Here is a 21,770-nt window from a genome sequence, read left to right on the forward strand (position 1 = left end):
AACTTTAGGGGCTGTACATTCATAAGCATTTTTGCTTTTAAATCTGGTTTAAGGCTGTTTGGTACAATACATTTATCTTATATGAGGTGTAACTTTATAGGGATATAATTAGTAATTTTAATCTATTCTACTATATATATATATATATATATATTTTTTTTTTTACAACATTTGCATTAACACAACTTTATAATGTCACCCTTGTTCTTTCATTTACTTTACACTCCAAGGTAAGGTTGAGCTTTACCTCATCATTTAGAACACTATCATTTTACTTAAAGACTGTTTTAGGGATTAAAAGAGGTCTGATATTCATGAAACCTGTCTCAACTGTAATTTAAGACTTTCACCTCTGGGGAGCATAAGTTAACAAAGGGCTCAAATCTGGCTCGGTTCACAAGTGAAATTAGTCACATGTTCTCAACTTTGCCCCCCTGTACACTGGTCCACATCTCAAAACCACCTGTAATAAGCTTCCTCTAGCCTGTGGTAGGCGTACCCGGGCCTCAATAAAAGAGATCTGTCAGTAGACACATCTGTATATACCACATCACTCAGATAATAGGAACCATAAAATACTACACAATTTGGCACAGTTGGCAGACTCTTCTTGAGAGAGGCATAGTACTAAATGGCAGGTGCTCAGGTGAGGATCAAAGTGTGCTCACAAGAAAAGGTCTCTAACATATCTCTTTTTTTTTTCTTTAAACAGAAGAAATAATCCATCCTTAAAACAGCTGAGAAAGTTTTCATGGACACTAAACCATATTACATTTTTTTGTAAACAGGTCCCAGAGTTTAATGAAGAAAGGCCCAACTTAACAAATTGTCTGCTTCTTATATTTAAATCCTTTTTGGACTATAACAATTGCAGACCATCATCACAGATTCATGCAGACTAAATACAGATTCATATTATGCTATATTACCTTTAGAAAGAGCCTAAAGCCCTACATTCATCACAACTTGCATCTAAAACCAGACTGTTTTTCTGAACAGAAAACCCGTAACTGTAAAAGAAATGTTCAGAGGTGGCCTAATTAGCAATTAATTCCCCCTGAATTTCTACTGAATGATTAATTATGCATATGTTAAATACAGATTTAAATACTTGCTTCTTTCTTGTTGCTGCACACATTTGGCTTGGCTATTTAACAGATGCTATTCTAAACATACTATTCACTTTTCTGGTAGGTTTCTTTTTTCTTAATGAACATGAGTAACATTAGTCCTAGTTATCTGGCTCAGGGTATTTTTTTCTTTTGATTTCAAAAGCAACATTGTTACTGTTTTCAATCAGGTAGGTTATTACTCATATTCATACTCTATGCAGGACACTGTGAATGAGATTTTCAGTAACAAGAAAGACCAATCACTTCATAGCTACTGGTACAACTCAAGCAATACATTCTATTGCTTGCACACCCTTGAAAATAAGTATGATGGCATGCTTTTTCCATTTTAAAAAAAGAGGTTACTGTACTGCATACATCTGATTTTCAGAAATGCATGACTAAGCGATGTACAACGTACAACATACCTAGAGATAAAATGCATTGATTGATAAATAACATTGTTCTCCATTTCTTTTTTTCTAGTTGGCACAATCACATTTTATGTTTTAAATAATGGCACAGACTAATGAAATGTTTCTCTGCAATGAACAAGACAATAAAGCTGGATGACAGTGTTTGGCTGTTTGTGTATTAGTTGGCACATTTTTTCTGTAGATGCAGCACTGGGCTTTCTGTTTGTAGAGCCTGCTCCATCTCTTGGGAAGAGGGGAGTGGGGGTAATCCATTATTTTCAACGTTTATAAAGTGGAGCATACAGAGAGGTAACCAAAGGTGATTTCAGAAATGATGACGACACACTCAGCATAAAATTATATAATTCATTATTGAGGTATTTAAACATCAGCATTGTTGTGCTATATGCAGTGTTCTCTGGAGTTCTAATAACACAATCAGAATCAAGTGAAACAAGTGCCAGTTCAGTAATCCAACGATCAAGCAACCAATACATTTTATTGTACCCTTAAAAAAACCCTGATTAAATTACGTGAAGAGTCATCAGTTCTGAACTACCCTTGGACTACAAACTGGTTGCGCTTTCACCCTTAAGCCTTAGCCAAAGACCGATTTTGCTGGTGGGTTTATAAAAAGTTGCACTTTGTGAGAAACCTTGAAAAAGTTGAAATAGCTGAACAACCCCCTAGGTACATTTTGTTCTAAGTGATATGGTCATTCCGAAGCAATTTATTGAAGAGACTCTAGTTAATTTTGAAAGACAACCAAGGTAAAAAAAGGGCTCTTTTTTACTGAGAAACAAATTATGTGGAAGGCGTGGTGTTGATGACACAATGAACACCAAATGTAGATATAAAGTGATACATGCAAAAAAATGTTGAATATGGATAACAAACTGAACATTCTGAAGCATTCTATGTCTTAAAGTCTGGTCTGGGCCTCTGGGATATAAATCTCAATGCTGTCGGCTCGCTCTGTAGCTGAATTCTGACGAAAGGAAGCCGCCCTCTTGGCAGCCATAAGTCGTTTTCTGGCTTCCTGTCGCTGTCTGTCTGGCAGATCCAGGGACCTTTCTCGTGTTACAGCAATTTTTCCTTTTGGGGGCTTCTTTGGTATGGGGGATGGGATTTTCTTTTCCTCCTGAAATATGAACATATTCTTAAACAAAAAAAAAACACTATTGCAGCCCAAAATGCTATGTTTTCCTCGTGTATTCAGTGTCACTTGGGGACAACTGACTGGTATCATAATAAATACAAATGCAGAGACAACATCGCAAAAGGACATCAATTGAGAACAAGCCCTTTGTTTTAAATTCCTAAATTGAGCTGGTAAACTAACCTTCTTTTCTGGGGTTTCAATGGGCCTCCAGTCATTGTTCTTAATCTGCTGCAGCTCAGCAAACTTCATGCTGACATCTTCAATGGAAAGCTGTAAAAGATCCCAGAATCCTGCCAGGTCTTGAGAGGTGGGCCTAGGCATCGCACTGGGGTCCTGTAAAAATATTAAACTGAGTTTAGACACACTGTTCCCACAATAGGTTGTTAGTGCTTTTCTTGGGCTTAAGCGTATTTGCATTTATTTCCAGCAACAAGACACCCCTTCTCAAATGATCTTCAATGGCAATGCTGTGGCACCTTCTATGCCAAGAGCGCTCACTAGAACATACTGTACAGTAACCCTTTAAAATGCTATCCTTTTAAAATTAAAATATAAACATGAAACCAAGGTGGGTTATCATGCATATCCACCAAGGACATAAACAGCACATTGCAGGTTACTATGACCTACACTCACAGAAACTTAATGTCATCATATTTGAAGGGACAGTTATCAAGATATACTGCATGTATAAATGTAAAAGTGATGTACAGACACATCCATCTAGTTGCTATATCAGGCATCTTAAACACTGGTATATGCTTGCTTATAGAACCATAATTTGCAAAGTTTCAGCTTATCTCCAGAATGTACATACTTTTTCTTCTTCAAGCTATTGGCTTAGATCTGAATGTTTGAAGTCAGACCATAATTGTTTAACCACTGCTTTTGGAAGATACTTTTTCTTATATCCTGCCAGATTATATATATATATATATATATATATATAGATAGATTACTGTATAAATGGGTAATTGTATGTAAAAATAATGTGTAAAACATAATGTAATTGTATGTAAAAATAATGTGATATCTTGTAACAATTGTAAGTTGTAAATATATATATATATATATATGTATAGACACACACACACTTCACTATACACAGGAGATAAACATATCTCTGTTATTTGCTTAATTTTAATATTTTACAGTACACAAAAACTGACACTAGAGGGCAGCCTTTTACTTGTTTAAAATGCTGGCCTTAGAAAGACTTCAAAACAAAACAAGTCCAAAATGTTATTTTTTTGCTGAAAAGTTGCAGACTTTGCTCAGCTCAGGTTTACAGTACATGGCTACACCCTACACGTCCTGTTAACTGAAACTGCCAACAAAGCTTCAATATCCGTAAGCAATTCATATGTTCTTACTAAGGTATTCAGTATGCATTTGTCAGGGTTTGGTCAAAAATAACACTCACCTACAATAGACAGCACAATGCACATGCCTCACCTGACTGATTCACATAAGTACATTGTCATTTCTGAATACAGTACTGTATGTGCCAAATGTATCCATACATAACAGACTTCCTGTAAAGAAGCAGCTGCTTATTTTGTACCATATACATTGTTTCCGAGTGTAACATTTGTTAGTTTGGCTTTGGTTTAGACCACCAAATGTATTTCACTTTTATCCATAGCTGCATTCAAACCCACATTTCCAGTTGAACAACTCTGAGCTTGTTTAATCATCTTCCTATAAATAAGTCTAGTTAGCCCGATTGGTGTGTAGCAGATTCTGAACCATACAGTACACACTGTATGACAATGTTCATGGTGTTATTTTTGCCATATTTATTGTCTTCTCCTTATATTATTTTGGAGTAGTGTAAATTGTCACCCTACTTATGAGTTTTGTAGAAATGTAAAGGCTGTCAAACCCCACAGTGAATCCAGTCGACATCCACTTATTTAAAGACACTTCAGCTTGTAAAACATAAAAAAACGAAGCCATGTTTCTGCTAGTGCCTTATAAGTACACAAGTAGCCAATAACGCCACCTAAGTGGGACATAGATCACAAATGTATACTGAGCATCAAAAGAAACGTATCACTTATATTTGAGCATCAAAAGAAACTTATCACTTATATTTGAGCAGCAAAAGAAACTTATCACTTATATTTAGATAAAATTCACTAGATGTGATCGAAAAATGACAAACTCTGTTTTAGAGCAGGTGCAGTGACTTTTTATTGTACTGATTAACAATTGACATCACGAAGATGCTGCAGAATGATCTGTCAATCTTGGGCAGGTGTGGTGACTCTTGGTCATACCGTCTCGCCAGGTTTGAAACAGGTTTGAAACAGGTTTGTTGCTCTCTTGACAGACATGGCATATTGGTTTTTTTTTTTGTGATTTTCTTTATTGCTTTTATTCATGCTTGCAATTCAACAGCTGAAATCACTCCATATCCAGTGTCCAATCAACTGTCTCACTAAATAGGTGATTAAGTGCATATGTTTCAGTCATAGTCACTCAAGCATGTCATGGTCAAGGGTGAATGATCAAGTGATTAAAAAGAAACTAAAAACATTTCATCAACGTCCATCATTTATATACCTTATTTTTTTCTGAAAATAAATGTGTTATAATAGTGATAAGTTTCTTTTGATGCTCGGTATAGATTTTTGGGGCTTGTAGCACTTTGCTGTAGCATTGAAAACACCACCTTCAGATCCCCTTTTAGTGTTCAAAGAATCTTGAGAAACTTGCTTCGATAGGATTTAGTAAAACCTTAGGGACAATAATTTGCACTTAGTTGACTTTGGGGGTTAACATCACAAAACCTCTCAATAAACTGTACAGAGTGAACAAGAAACAAGTATTTCAGTGAAACACATCCCCAGTCAAGTCTGTAAATACAAAATTAAAGTTATCACGAAAAAGGTATATCATTGTGAACCACATTCACTGTCTGCACATGTAAAAATGAACAGCAAGTATGGAATATAGACAGCTGCTTAAATATGCTCCAGATTCTAAAAGTCTCAATAACTTGAGCTAAGGAATGTCCTTAAAGTCTTAGCACTACTGGAGAAGTGGTTCTTTATATATAAGTATAAAGTTTCCTTTCTATATATCTATTTTATAATGTGTATTTGTTTTCTTAAAGGCAGGGCAACTTCTCGAACCCCATAGAGGTCACACAAAGTCTTGTATACAAATTAAGCTGACAAATGTAAGGGGTCTATATAAAAATGTAAGTGTGACACACAGTGACAGAAGGAAAGACAGACAGGGCCCTCCATATTCTGATACTCTCAATACAATAATCAGAACTGGATAAGCAGTTCTCTGTAAATACTGCATGTACGTGTGAGGTCTGTAGTGGCATGTCCTCTATAACCCAATCCACAGCAAAACACAAGATTTTGTGAATCTGTAATGGACATATGATATTTTCTGCAACTGGTTTCCAACCTTATCTTCACCCCTCCAGTCGGCATTTTAGATTATTTAGAGAAGACGCTTTGATGATAATGTCACCAGCTTTATGTAATTGGGATGTTTCTTTTGTAAAAACACAATTAGTTTTACACTAATACCCTTCTCTCACACATTTTTAAGAAAAGCTTGAGACTATGTTGACATTCTTCAGATATATACATACCAGGTTCTGCTGACAGAGCCAGTAAAACTGCTGAAATTTCTGAGACATGAGGAGCTGAGCACTTCCAACTGCACTCCGGATTTTACCAAGGACTAAAAATGTGAAAAAAAACCATGAGAGGAACTATTCATATATTATACAGCAAGCATTGAACCATAGACAGCTTCTCTTAGTTTATTTGCAACCTTTTTCATAACAAAGAGTAAACATGAAAACAGGATGTACTTTGAATAAATTTAATATTTTTTTTAGATAACTCTTGTGTAAAATAAGTGCAAATCAAAGGACATATACGCCTCCCTTACTCTTAAAGAGTAAGTAGTTTTCAATAGCATTTTATTATTATTTTTTTATTATTACATTTCCCTTACTATTTAACATTGTTTGCTATGATTCAGAGGGGTTCTGGCTCCAATACAAAGTTATCAGAATCTAAATCTGCTTATTTGAGGTTTGCTTATAAGTGCCATGACTGAACCGTCTCCCTCATTCAAAGCATGTGACAATGCACATTTTCAGCTCTGCCACCTACAGCGCAGTACTCTCCCTGCACCACTCAGAATGATTAGTAACATCTTAGAATAGCAAGTGAAATGCTACAATCAAATGTTATGCTACTTACTCATCAAGCAAGATGACAGCTTGCTTACATGCCGGTTAGATTGCCTAGATGGTTAGTTTGAACAACAGAGGAAACATGTTGCAAATCTCAATATTAGAGCAAAAGAACTTGGAACTATTAAGGAGGATTGCAAACACCATAAAAATGTAAGGGAGGGAGGGAAATATTTATCTAACACTATTCAAATGGAGGTGATATGTATCTAACACTATTCAAACAGTCCTTTAAGTTTTCATATTAAAAAGGTGTATTTCTACTTACTTTCTTCCGAGAGATCGTTTTCTTCTGCTTCTCTCTCCATCTCTTTGCACCAACCTTCCATTCTCTTGGTCTCAGCATGTAAGAGCTGCATGAACCAGCTTCCATCAAGTCGACAAGGAGACATCCTGCCTGTTTCTACCACCTCGCGAGGTGACTCCACAAGCCATGGTTCAGGCTGAGGGCTGGGGGGCTCAACAGGAGCCCGATAGTCCTCCCTGTAACTGAAGAGGCCCTGGGTCCTTACAGTCCGTACTGCACCGTACTGAGTTGGGGTGCTGGGCTCAGAGTGCTGGTGGAAAGAGCCTCCAAATTGAAGCCCTTTGTCCTCCGTGGTGACATGGCTAGGGAAACCTTCCAGTTCTAGATCGGCCTGAACAGCAGCAGTGACGCTGTTTGAGCGCTTGAATCTCCCATGTCTAAAAAAAGCAAACAATGTTGTTCAAAATCAGGAACCCCATTGAAAGCATCAGCTTATTTCAGAGTAGAACCAACTGTAAATAGCAACCAGTCTGGTGCATCCCCATAGAGATATATGTCCCCTGGTAAATAACCTGGATTTAAAACCATTAAATAGAACATGTTTCACCATATGCAGACATTAACATTACCTAATGTAACTTATCTGTTTTATCTGTACTATATTTCCTTTTTATTACTTATATAAATGTACATTTTCTGATGTGTATGATCAAATAGATCTCAATTTCACCCTACTGTGAGTGCATGTCTGGCAACAAAACCTGAATAAACTGTAAACTCAAAAATGTACTTGAAAACATAAGACCTGAACAGTAGACCCCCATCCACAAAGGTAACTCTTCAGATACATTGAATTTTATTTACAACTGTAAAGAGACAACTTAAGTATACAACTGAGGTCTATAATTAGTAAGATGCTGCAAAGTAGCAATTTCTGTATATGCAACCTGAATCAATCTGACTAAAACCTGCATTTTAAATAGCATAACATGTGAAGGAGAAATCCTTACATGGTTATTAATAACAAGACTGAACTAAATGTAAACCCCTTGCAATCAAGCATTACTCTCTCTCAATTACTGTACATATGAACCCAGAACGTTTTTAACTTTGCGAGCAAATGTAATCTGAGTTTTCATTAAAACAGGGTATGTATCCTGGGTCCTAAAATTCTTATCCAGACATGCAATCACAAGATCCTATCTGATTCTGATTCCGATCTAAATTGTAGATCAATACACAATTAAACTCAGATGCCTATCTCCAAATGGTACCAGTGTATACAATTTCAATCTCATCTCTAATTATATGTCAATCGGCAGAAAACAAGCATGGTGATCGGCTAAAAATGTTTAGACCTCATAACAATAAGCTATAATAACTATAAATCACAAGGTGCACACTTTCTCTCAACAGAAGAAAACACATTGAAAAAGCATGAAAGAAATACCGAATTCTGCCGAGTCAACACCCAAGGGGCGTAAAGTTGTCTTTAGGGCAAAAGTGTGGGAGAGCGTTGACTCAGGCAGGTGCGAAATTACAGGCATTATTGCAGAGAGTACTTTTAACATTAGGTAGATAGATTAAGTTTACAATTAGGCATGCATACAAAAGATAGAGCACAGTCACAATAAATAATCAAGAAGTTTAGTTAACATATTTAATGACTAGTGAAATATAATTTGAAGCTTCTCCATTATGTCCACTGTTTTGTCATTTCAAATCTTTTCACAAAACAAACATTAAAAGCTTTAAAATCTGCAGTGTCTAGTGCAAAGCATCATGAAAAAACAGATTTGTAGGTGAAAAAATAAAAAAGTTGCTACATTTAAGAATATATAAAACAGGTTACATTTTTGGTCCACTAAAATAAAGGGCTTTACATAATCTTCGCAAGTAAGAAATGGCAGTGTCCAATGTGAAGACAAAACACTAAACAAAATAATAAATTAACATCCTAAGTAGCACTATATCATTAAAATGTCCAAATACAAAAAAAGTTACAAGCTCTTACAGTGTCTAAAAAAATCAAATTAAATCCAAAATATGGATTATAGCGTCACAACAGGAAAGTGTAATCATCAGACTGCGGAGTCTGTATCATCTGATCCGAGACCACCAAGCTCAACGTCTTCGTTATCTGAATCAAAGATAACCCGAACCCTGAATTATTCAATGCACAGAACAATTACTTCTAGGCAGTTTCTTTCTATTCACATGAGCCACGATATTTCCACTCAGGCATTATTTGCACATGGTTATTAAAAACCAGAAATTCATGGTAAAAATTTGACCTTCAGCTAAAAGTTGGGATGGGCCGATCGTTCAAACTGGGGCGTTGACTCGGCAGAATCCGGTAAAGTGGTAATAAAATGCACATACTGTAAATTTCCTTAACAAATAACCACAATAATATACCCTCCCCATTGGGAATTACCTGAGATTACAAGACTTTTTTTACTGGCCAAAACTGCTGCAATGTCAGGTACAATTGTTTAAATGGTATCGCTACACATAATTTAGATCCCCCTAAAACAGGCAACTGTGGTCCTTCCAGTTTAGGTCTTTGATCCAGACAGAAGCATAATCACACATCTGACAAGGCCAGTTATTAAACCTGGAGTGTAATGACCACCCAGGAATGGAGTTACCTACGCTAAAAGTTATTTTCCATTGTTTTGTCAAATACAATGGCATTTTTAGACCCATTTAGCAGTTTACAAAATAACTGGATCCCTGAAATAGAAATGTAACCATTACTGCATAGGTATTTACCTTCGAAAGACCCGGAAACCTGAACAAGATATATCAAAGCTGCTCGATTGAGCCTGTGACCCAGTCATGGTCCACCCCCGAGGACATAAAAGGACTGCACACACAGATCTCTGCGTCATTTTGTCTTCAAGAAACTCACCTCTATGCCTGTATTGTAAGGGTAAACTGAGAAGCTGCCCTTAACACTTCCAAAATCAGGGTTTTAAGGGTCCACGACATTAAGTCTGTAGAACCTAGTAAAGGGATGGGGAGTAGCCCACACCGCTGCATTGCAAATATCCTTGACAGATGCACCCTGGAATAAAGCCCACGAAGTTGCCATGCCCCTGGAGGAATGGGCAGTGAGCTTTTCTGGAGGGGTCAAGTTGACCAGCTCATAGGCAGTCCTGACTGTCTGCTATTCACTTGGACAGCCTCTGCTTAGACAGGGCTTGACCATGGGACTTTGCTACATAGCAGACAAAAAATTGTTCAGACTGCCTCCAACTTTTCGTCCTGTCAACATAGGACACCAGGGTCTGCACTGGGCAGAGCTTATGGAGCTGTTGCTCCCTGTCAGACTGGAAAGAAGGGGAATGGAAAGCCTCCACTTCCACAGACTGGTTGACATGAAATGCCGATATAGTCTTCGGCAAAAAGGCAGGATTGGTACGAAGCGTAACCTTTGTCCTGGCCTCTGTAAAAATTAAGCAGGCTCTCGCTATGGAGAATGCCTGCATGTCACTCACCCGCTTCACGGAGGTGATACCGAGCAAAAAAGCCGCTTTGAATGAATATTTCAGCTCATCTGAATGCATGGGCTCAAATAGAGGCTTCATGAGTGCATTAAGCACCACGTTTGGCCTCCAGTGAGAAACAATGTCCTTCATAGGCAGCCAAAGCTGCCAAGCCCCTTTCAAAAATCACCCTGACAGGAAGTGAGCTCCTGGGGAGACAGAGTCAATTTTGACATGGCAAGCCAAAATGGCAGGTCAGACAGACCTTCAATGTAGAGGGGGATTTCCCCTCGTCAAACAGGTCCTGCACAAAATTGTAGTATCACTGCCAAAGGACGAACCCACGAAGCAGACACTACATCTGAAAGACGCCCCACTTGTACCCGTATTGAGAACGTGTGGACGCTGCTCTGGCATTTTGTAGGGTGTCAATAACCCTATTGGACAGACCCAGATGGCTCATACAGCCGTTCAGAGCAGTAAGCTCTATGGGTTGGGATGCATAAGGTCCCCCATACCTGACTGAGCAGGTCGCACCACTTGGGCAGTCTCCACGGCTGGCCGCTCAGGAACTGCATCAGGGTTGAAAACCAGAGTCTCCTGGGGCAACAAAGGGCTACTAGAAGCTGTGGCCTGGTCCTGCCTCATTTTCTCCAGACACAGTGGGAGCAGGGTGAGTGGTGGGAAGGAATATAATAGTTGCCTCGGCCACTGGTGTGACAAGGTATCTACCACCAGCGGGTCCCCACTTCCTATTATGGAGAACCAGAGGGGACAGTGGGTTGATTCCTGGGAGGCAAAGCGATCTATCTCTGCTCTCCCGAATCGCTCCCAAATGAGGCTCACCATCTCAAGGTCTGCCACCCAGTTTGTAACCCCGGGCTGCTATACTGCCTGCAGTGAGAGGAGGTTCTAATGTACCCAGAGTAAACTTGCGGGCCATGAAATTGAGACTGGGCGACCTGTGACCGCCCTGGTGGTTGATGTAAGCAACCACTGTTGTGCTTTCTGTATGAACAAGCATGTCTCCCCCGAACCTTCTACAAAAAAATGCTGCAAGGCCAGGTAAACTGCCTGCAGCTCTAAAACAATGATGTGGAGACCCTGCCAAGGGTCACCCTAGATATGATGTCCATCGACCGGGAAACAGCAGGAGCTGTAGCCGGATGATCCCAGGATGACTGGATTTGAAAAAGAAAATCCGGGTGGGAACACGGTGAGATGGTAGGCTTATCATCAAAGATAGACTGCCTTGTTTCTCCTTCTGTAGGCCAGGGCACTTGCAAAACTACAATAGCTCTCTTAATCAGCGGTAGAAGCTCTGACGCCAGAGAGAGCTGAACCACAGGGGACACACCGTCGGACTCCACGTCCTCAAACCCAGGCATGATAAATAGATGCAAGCAATGCAGTGTACAGTATGCAGACGTACAGGTGCTGCCTCAGTCTGCTTATAGAGAGCAGCCGGGCGGGTCAAGACCCAAACATGGCCGTGTAGGACCGGGTAGAATCCGTGTTGGTACAGGTCAAACCAGGTCGGTTCGGTATCGGTTTGGTGACTTTAGCACCAGGTCGATACAGTACGTGGGAAGGAGCGACTCAAGCCGCTGGCTTCACACGGGGCACAAGGCCGCAGTGGGACTTAACAAACAACAGGCTTTATTGCTCAAATACGCGTATTAGTAAAACGAATACAGCGATTATTCTCAATATCACATATATTTTGTGTAAAATGCAATAAATGTATCTATATGCAGAAAAAGTAACAAGTAGATATCTTAACTAGGCTCTCTTGTTTCAGATCAGTCTGAAAGGAAAAATGGCAGGGATCTGTGGTGCGCAGTCCTTTTATGTCCTCGGGGCGGGCCATGACTTCGTCACAGGCTTGATCGAGCAGCTTAGATATATCTTTTTCAGGTTTTCTGGTCTTTAGGAGTAAATACCCATGCAGTAATGGTTATATTTTGTACTTGAAAAGGAATCATTGTTTTTCTCTTGAAACTTCCCTCATTTTGTGCTTGACGTACCGTTTTTTATCTTCCACTTGCACACCGACTGAATGGTATTCCCGTGGGCCTCTGCCTTCTGATTCAGAATCAGTCGCTGTTTCCACCTTATACAACAGAAAAATATTTAAAGGTCGAGGGGCTGCAAGACTCCATAGAAGTTTTAGACCAGATATCACAGGGACCCCATATTTCAATCCTTGCTTCAACAACACTTTAAACAGGTGGCAAAAAAGGGTACAATTTGATCTAGCCAGCCAAACTATGGGTAAATATTGAACAGCCATAATGGAGTGCCATTTTAAAACTGTAAAATGACTCCCCTGAATGTTGATTATCATAAACAGCACTTTGTGCCATATCTACTAATTGTTTCTGAAAATATTGTGAAGATGACAACGTAATTGCTGCAAATTGTTTTGGAATTACAGCCTGTACTGTAAATCTTTTTAGCAGAATTTATAATATTTTTGTGCTCCTAAAATCTGTTTCCCATCACTTCTCCACCTACTAAGTCAAATTGCTCTGGCATGCCTGGGTTTTCCTAACAGAATTGCAAAGTGGCCACAAAGTAGCCACACTGAATACTGTATTTTATTTTATTTATGTATTTATTTGACAGGGACAACATACAATTTTTTACATTTATGACATGTCATAAGAGGTATTGCACCCAGATTTAGCTATGGGCTCATTTTCATTGGCAGTCGGTGTATAGAAAGGAAGAAAATAAATAAACAAACACAAAAATGGAAAAATAAAATAATGAAGTAACATTTACAGAAGGGAGCAATTTGCAATTGTCAGTTTAAATAACTTGAAGTTATCTCCTCAAACATAATGCAATTATTCCCTCTAAACAAATACATAGTTATAATAACAAAAAGAAAACAGATAAATGTCATAGTACCATAATAATAATAATTACTCTCCCACCACTGTTTTTAATAATCGCAGTACAACAATTGCCAGAATCTACTAATATACCACAGTTAATAACATTCTAAAGTCCCAATCCAATAAAATAGTATATTTACAATTAGTGACCACAACAATATATATGTACATAAAAGCAAATGAAGAATTATAAACATTTAAAATGCACAACTAACTAATAGAATAACAACACAGAAACACCCAGGAACAGCCCCAAAATAGCCAGTGTCCTTTCCCGATGTTCTTACACGATTGCCGCACACGCTGCCGCTCACACCGGCAGGGACGAGGAATCATTTTATGATGTTCACTGTCTAGCACTCCAAAAATTGATTGTATTTTTAAACAGTCACGGGATAAAATGCATTTTCAGAACTGAATTGTTATAAAATGGAAGAAACAATTATTTTCATTGTCAACCATTGTTGTTATTAATACAAGTGGGGAGAAAATAACTGGAAATTAACCTGGCATAACTTTTCTGTATATTAGAAAAAAAGGAAGTATTATTACATAATACTGTAATATAATAATATCTTTATTTTTATATAGCGCCTTTCATAGTGGACCACCATCACAAAGCGCTTTATAGAGGTAGGCTGTGAACTGTGTATTATATATTATGACACATGAGCGTGTGCAACGCTATGTTGCATGATCTGATTTGGTCCGGTCTCTGACAATTACAAGCAAGCAGGCTGCTGTATAATGGACTCATTCATCCTCATTCTGGCTGCTCATATTGTAGCTTTGGTGCAGAACATTCTGTGAAACCCTGTTGTCATGAGGTGAATTCCAATTAATGCTGCATTTATTTGTTGGATTATTGCAGCCAGTGAAGTTGAAGGACTCATTCCACACTATTTACAGAACCAAGGCAAGCAATTTATCACAGAACAGATGTTAATAATAGGTTACCTGAATCCCTATGGAGGATCTCCGACTCTTCAGAAATTCGTCTCCCTTTTTCACCAGGATGCCCTTGTCGCTGGTGAGAACGGAGCTGTGGCTGTCAGTAGAAGCATGTCGCTTGCCGGCCGCCGTCTCCATAGCGAGAGTTACTGCTTTGGTACTATCTAGACTGTCAGTAGAGTTGTACATGCCCCGGATGTCAAGAGGCCACAGTCCTCCCCTCTGATGCCTGCTGTCATGGTAGGCATCTTGGGTGGATTCCGTACTGCTTTGGGCCGTGACTGAAATGAGCGGCTTGGAGGTGGTGCGTGGAGGGACAGGAGGTGGTGTCTTTTTGTAACTGGTGGTATATGTTACTGCTGATAAACCAGAAAATAAAAACAGAAGAAGAAAAGTTAGAACCTGAAAGCTTACTAGAGACAACATGACCAATTTAGCAGTTGAGTGGGCTAAAAAGAATTAGCAAATCCTCAAGCACAGTATTAATGACCAGAAAGTCAGCCTGAATTTGAACAGCTGTCCAATAAAAATAAAAAAAGGCTGATTTAACTACTATTTATTTGTACATGCAGGTTGTTTGACGTCATGCTATATTATTCGAAGCCAGCGTGGTAATAACAGTTTGACTGTCATTAACAATAGTGTCACTTCAATTTATCAAAGGCAACTTTACTAGGTAAGCAGTTTATAATATACAATTCACTGCTGAAATGTATATTACAGCTCTGATCTTCTCAAGTTTGTATCACTCAACTCTGGAAGTAACATGCTTTTCTCTGATTTATAAGGTACTGTAAGGAACTATGGAAGCCATATTCAGCCAAATCACAATAATTCGAATGCTAAGTTTGTTAGTGAGGTAGTTTGCTTAATTTTGGTGGAAAGACAACACCAAAATAAATCAGATTTCAAATCATTAGGTCTAACAAACCCAAAGTGACAGTCAAATAAGAACAGGTGTATTGGCTTCAAATGGTTTGTTATTGCCATAATGCTAAGACATGGGTACTGCAGAGACTCCAATTAAAAACAAGCATGCATTCATATCTTTTGGTTGTCTGCATACAGTACCACAAAACGTTAACATGCAAACACATTCAAGGTGCATGTTTTTAAGCAAAATGAAAATGTACATAGTAGTTGTTGCAAAACAATATTAATAATAAGCATAACACACATAAACATCTAAAAACAAGTATCTTAGGAAACTCCATAACAGTCAATTGACAAAAACCTCAGAAGTACAGTACATGTACAGTAACAGACTGGTTAGAAACTGATCAAACAAATTCAACTGTGGTAACAGTACAATCACTCACACACATTACTGCTCACACAGGTGAGCTTTTAAGGCAGATTTAAGCTTTGAATGGGTACAGATGTCACGTATGTAACAAGGAGTCTTAAATAATAACTGCATGATGTGGGCATTTTTTAAACATTGAAGGTGAATGTGCTGCAGGTGATTTGCACTGTAAGCTCACAAAAAGAGGACTTCCTGGGACATTCCTGAGAACAGCAGTACCTATATAGCTTTTGCAAAAGTAAAAGTATTGAGTTAAAATATTAACAATATACCATTAAAACAACTGCTAAGGATAAAAAGGAGAGAAATCTGAAATTATAAGGGGTTTAGTAACTGTTTACTACTAACTTACAAACAAATAACCAAATGCTTTTCATTTTTACACTAACTATTCTTAAACAACAACCAGACACTGTTCTGGGGCCCTCCAGGAACTGAGTTTGACACCCCTGTTCTAGATCAATCAAACTGTCTTTATAGGAGGAAGAGCCATCACTATCCATTGGTGTCATTATTTCAGCTACCAGGGGTATACAAACCAAGGACGCTGAGAGAACACATCTGCCAATACCCTATACTGTACTTAGGCACAATTTCCTAACCTGTAAAGCACCCTGTGGAATCCCCAGTAAAGATCAGTAACTTCACTCAGTCAGGATGTGAACCTGTGCTCCCCTGACTGTACGACTCACCCTGATACACCACAGAACACCCACACAGTACAGCACTACAGCTGAAAGGAACATGGTCCATACACCACAGAACACCCACACAGTACAGCACTACAACTGAAAGGAGCATAGTGCCCTCTCCACAGAAACACCCACACAATTTCTACAAAAATAGCTCTGTGTTAGGGTTGAGGTGTATTGAGGGAGCATTTTGAGAAAGCATGGACCTGCCCTGTAGTCCTTCACTTTTAGAAACACTGAATTACAAACACTAGATGCAAATAGTCCAAAAAAGTCAGTCAATACCTTTTTGGGGTGGATTTGACAGTGATTCTGTTTTACAATCAATTATAATTATAAACTTGGCAGTCTGCATGCCACCTACAGCACAAAGATATAGGAGTGCAATTTGAGATTATTCTGGTCATGCGATTATGTAAGGGAACCAGCATTTAAACAGTTTGTATGCTTCATATTATTTGACAAGCCTGAAACAAGACAATATCCTACCTAAGGGGATCACAACATAAAATCTGCTTGATTCACTGTTCATAGCCTGAAGGAACTTGTCAAGTTAAAAAAAAGAACAATATCGGTTTAGGATTTTCAAATCCTTCAGGAACTTTATACTGATTTTCACCGCTCGTGTTTTGACTTCTATAACATGATATTATCTGCATTAAATGATTCCACCATACAGGTGTACATATACAGTATATCTCTACAATAAGGAGCCAGGTACAGAGACATGGCTACTCCTATACTCCTCTGCTGTATTCAAAATACAGACACATTAAATACACAGTAGTTACTCTGAACTTACAGTTTTGTTTTGTTACATTATCTAACAAATGTACTTAAAATGATATGATTGGAAAAATAACTTTGTTAAATGCATGTTGTAAAAGATGAAACAGCTTTGAATGTAATTTGAATTTTTTGTTTACATTTCAATGACTATTTGATGGTGTTTGCAATTGATCCGAGTGCTTCTGGGGTTTGTTGCTCCAATATTGAGTTACTGTATTATCAGTTTTCTCTAAATCTATCTTTTCCTGGCTTCTAGCTGCTTTAAGCTTTTCTTAAGTGATGGGACTAAACAGCTTTCTTCATTCGTTTCAAATCATATGACAATGTAACCTTTCATCTGGCAGCCCCATCTATGCTTTCTGTCTATAAAAATGAAGAGTGTGTGGGGCTGGTAGAGTTGAAAGGTCACATTGTCACATGATTTGAATAGAATGAGGAAGGCTGTTCAAAATAACTCAATAACTCAGAGTTGGGGCAACTAAACCCAGACCACTTAGAATGATGGCAGACACCGTAGAAAGGTAAGGGGAATGCGAAAAGGCAATACAATGGCATTTAAAGCTGCTTACTCTAATGTGTAGAGTTCCATCTTCATAAACACATACTTGTCCACTAAGTGCATTTAGTAAATATTAGTGAATCGTAAATACAATGTAACTACCTGTATTTAAAAGTATAAAATATTTATGGTAACACAATTAATTTGTTTATTAGGCATTTTTGAAATCAATTGATGGCTTGGGGGCTAAAACTCAAAGCTCCACACTTCAGTCAGTATAAAGACATGATTCACAGTGACAAAAATAGAAAAGTCAAAAATAAATCATTCAGAAGTTACATAATTCTGATTAACTTTAGAATACTTGTGTCACTGCCTCTCCTACGAAGCACAAGTCTTCAGAACAGAAAGTTCAGCCACCCTGCCAGAAACTGATAATGCTCCACTAGCTTTCAGGGTTTTATTTCTTAGCAGACACCCTTATCCAGGTAGTTTTAACAGAAAATGTTTAAACATAGCCCACACATAATTAAATTCTTGTATCTTATCTTATTGTAACCCACTAATGTATTGTATAACACATCCACACACCATACTTTGATCCTCACCCCACTTTCTTTATGAGGCAGTTTATTATAAACTGTACATTTGAGTCTGTAGTTTAATTACCCTCCTTGAGATATAACAGTTTTATTACATACAGTTGAGTGTTCAGTATAGCGGATACTCCATAAACATTAATTTAGTATTGTTGGTTTTTTTTCACAAATGAGGATACGTAATACCTAAAGGTTGCAGGTTTTTTTTTTCTCCATTCAAAAATAGGAGTTTATTAAGCACTGGACTAAATGCTTTGAATGCATGCCCTTGTTTTCTGTAATGCTCATATAAAGGTGAAAATACTGACAAACTAACATGCTAACATTTCTGCTTCCGTATACCTTTTGGTTAACGTTGACCAGCGTAGCCCTATGGAATGGCTAGAGTATTAGCAGCAGAGTTAAGTTTTCGACAAGGCCATTTCCACTGTATAAAACCCATAAAAGACTTAAAATCAGTATTAACTATCACTGCACCATAAGAACAGTCGACAAGAGTTTGTCAGTATTAATTTAAAAATATGTTTTACCGACTGGCTACCTGTCAGTGAATCCAAAGTCCAATTACATTTGCTGCTATTTGGTTCTCTGTTATTCTACAATTTTTTTTTGGTTAATGCTATCTCCTATTCCAGATTATCCTCCTTCATACCAAATCATTGCTTGTCTGCAGCACTCTTCCTTAAAGCATCAACTCCAAGCTTCCAGATAAGTACTTCTTTCCATGCAGTCATATCCCTGATTATGGCTCTGTGCTAATAGACCTGGGTCATTAAACACCATCAGGTTATTTCCCTTTGCTGATTACTGGACATGATCTTCCAATATACTTGCATAACACAACCTTTGTTGGTAGCTATGTGTGGCATGGTTTAGTATTAATCCATGGAAGCTAAAGAACATGTTGTACATTACCTTTCCATCAGCTGGTGTGGCTTTACTTAGTTTTTTGAGGGACCATTACTTTCACAGAGTAGAATTCTGCTTGGCCTCCACAGACTGGACTGCTTCTTGACAGAAAGAATTGCACGAAATACTCACTGTTGGTTAATATACAAGAGAGATAGCCCTCACCTTATGTCTTCTGGGCTGGGGTGCACCACCTGGACGTATATGCCTGACTTTAGGCTACGCCTGACTTAAAAATGGTTATAAGTCAGGTGTAATTTTTATACCTATTGCACCCCCTGAGGTAAAATCCTGAAAGAGTAGGTGTAAGGAGCTATGTGTATAAAACCTAAATAAAAATCATGCAATTTCACTGAGTTTTGTTGGCACCACAGCCACGTGTCTTATCCAAATCAAAGAGAGACTGTACAGATAAAGCAAAAGTTTCTGGAAAAATGCAGATTTCATGGAATCGTGGGTTGTATCGACAACTATTTATATGCCAGTCAGAAAGGGCTACCAATCTCTAAAAGTCCACCTTGTCTGTCAACACATGATGCCCATATACTGAAAGAAAGTGCCATTTACGGGGTCTTTGAGGCAAGGAGATGACATAGTATCTTTCTAGGTGACCGTGGATATTCACTGCTAGTGCCCCAAACAGAAATCTGATCTTTTTATGCAAGTGAAAACAAATAAAATGATGTTGTTTTAAACATTTATTTATATAAGATTTAATAACTAACATTGCCACAGTAAATAGATAAAAATAACAGTGATATGGTAACAATATATTTGCTTACCTGAAACAATTATAAAAAACAGTTGCCAGATTGCCTGTTATTCAGTGCAACATTAACAAGATTTATTTTGGTGTGATTTATACTGTAAATGCTAAATATTGCGCCCAAGTACTTATCTTCTCATTACCTGAGCGGTTACTTGGATAAGAGCGTCTATTTGAGAAGAGGCTCTATTTGGCCACTATGCAGGACCACTTGAGATCCCACAGCAGTCTACATGACCGGGATACAGTATTTGTCAAATCACTCACTTGGATCTTTTACAGCGGTTGAATCCTGATCTCTACATTGTAATTCCTTGAGTTAAACGCTTTGTTTATAATTATTATTATTATTTGTTTATTTAGCAGACGCCTTTATCCAAGGCGACTTACAGAGACTAGGGTGTGTAAACTATGCATCAGCTGCAGAATCACTTACAATTATGTCTCACCTGAAAGACGGAGCACAAGGAGGTTAAGTGACTTGCTCAGGGTCACACAATGAGTCAGTGGCTGAGGTGGGATTTGAACCGGGGACCTCCTGGTTACAAGCCCTTTTCTTTAACCACTGGACCACACAGCCTCCTAAGTTTAGCGGCTCAGACAAGCCTCAGTTGCAGGTTTCATAGTTTATCTCAATACTATCAAATGCTTTGAATTTTTATTATTAAACAGTCTACAACAGGCTGCAAATATAGATTTATAATATAGATTTAAAATTTGGTAACTGACCAGAACAGGGAGACACAGAATAAGCTTATAGGGAGTCACATATCTTCAGTCTATTTTCTCCTTAAATAATGCAACTTGTCAGTAAATTTCAGTGAAAAAAAACTGCAGTGTGGGATTCTAGTTACTTGCTGTTTTGTTATTAAAAGCGCTGTCTGTCGTATATTTATATAGTATAACATATTTGTCATAATACAGCACTATAACATTTCAACAACGGTTACTGGACTAAAAATGTTTTAGTAAATCTTAACATAAGCTGCAGGAGAACTATGAAGACAAGAGAGGTGACTCACTCCTTGCTCTCATTCATCTAAGTTGATTATGTAACCCCCCCCCCCCAAAAAAAAGCTTGTTTTGTACTTTCAAGCTTTTTATGCATATTAAATATATGAGGTATTACATGGCACGGTTAAAGTGAAACACTGTTGTAATGGTAAAATTAAGGACTCTGCCGGAAGCTTGTCTGAGCTAAAGATGAAGTAGAAGTGGGGCTATAACAGAGAGAATTGAATAAAAAAAATATATATTTTTGTAATGCTGTGTCACGAAATAACTAACAGTTTGTCTACATTTGTACACATGCTATCATCACAAAATATATAAAACAGGGGTTACTTCATTCCCCAAGTGCTCTTTTCTTTGTTTAAACCCTCTGGCACAAGTTGTTTTCACCATGAAAAGAGAAAGCTGAAACATGGACTTTTTTAACATATCGTAGAAGACAAGGTTGTTGCGGGCTCGATTCGCAATGGCAAAATACTTTTTAAAAATGTTATTTTATTACAAATAAATACTAAACAAAATATACATCAATAATACTTTTTAGTTTCATTGTGTATAAAAAAAATCGTTTTTGACTTGTAAGTAACATATACATTTAAGATATTAAAAAAATGAATGGGGGTGGGGACGCTTTGGAGAACATGGGAGCTTATTAACCTTTGGCCAGTAAAACTGGACGCTAA

General features: G+C 38.0%; 1 protein-coding gene across 1 annotated transcript in view; it reads right to left on the reverse strand.

Moving 5' to 3' along the window:
• Window positions 1-21,770, reverse strand: part of LOC117402329 (disks large-associated protein 2) — a 199,451-nt gene that overhangs the window by 707 nt on the left and 176,974 nt on the right. The window contains exons 8-13 of the mRNA XM_034003367.3: window positions 14,523-14,875; window positions 12,690-12,775; window positions 7,193-7,608; window positions 6,310-6,401; window positions 2,871-3,023; window positions 1-2,669 (exon numbers count right to left, since the gene is read on the reverse strand). The exon at window positions 1-2,669 is cut by the window's left edge and continues 707 nt beyond it. Of these exons, the coding sequence (XP_033859258.2) occupies window positions 2,451-2,669; window positions 2,871-3,023; window positions 6,310-6,401; window positions 7,193-7,608; window positions 12,690-12,775; window positions 14,523-14,875 (1,319 nt within the window). The 3' untranslated portion in view covers window positions 1-2,450. The remainder of the gene's footprint in view (window positions 2,670-2,870; window positions 3,024-6,309; window positions 6,402-7,192; window positions 7,609-12,689; window positions 12,776-14,522; window positions 14,876-21,770) is intronic.

This window comes from Acipenser ruthenus, chromosome 5, assembly GCF_902713425.1.
Source record: "Acipenser ruthenus chromosome 5, fAciRut3.2 maternal haplotype, whole genome shotgun sequence".
NCBI lineage: Eukaryota > Metazoa > Chordata > Actinopteri > Acipenseriformes > Acipenseridae > Acipenser > Acipenser ruthenus.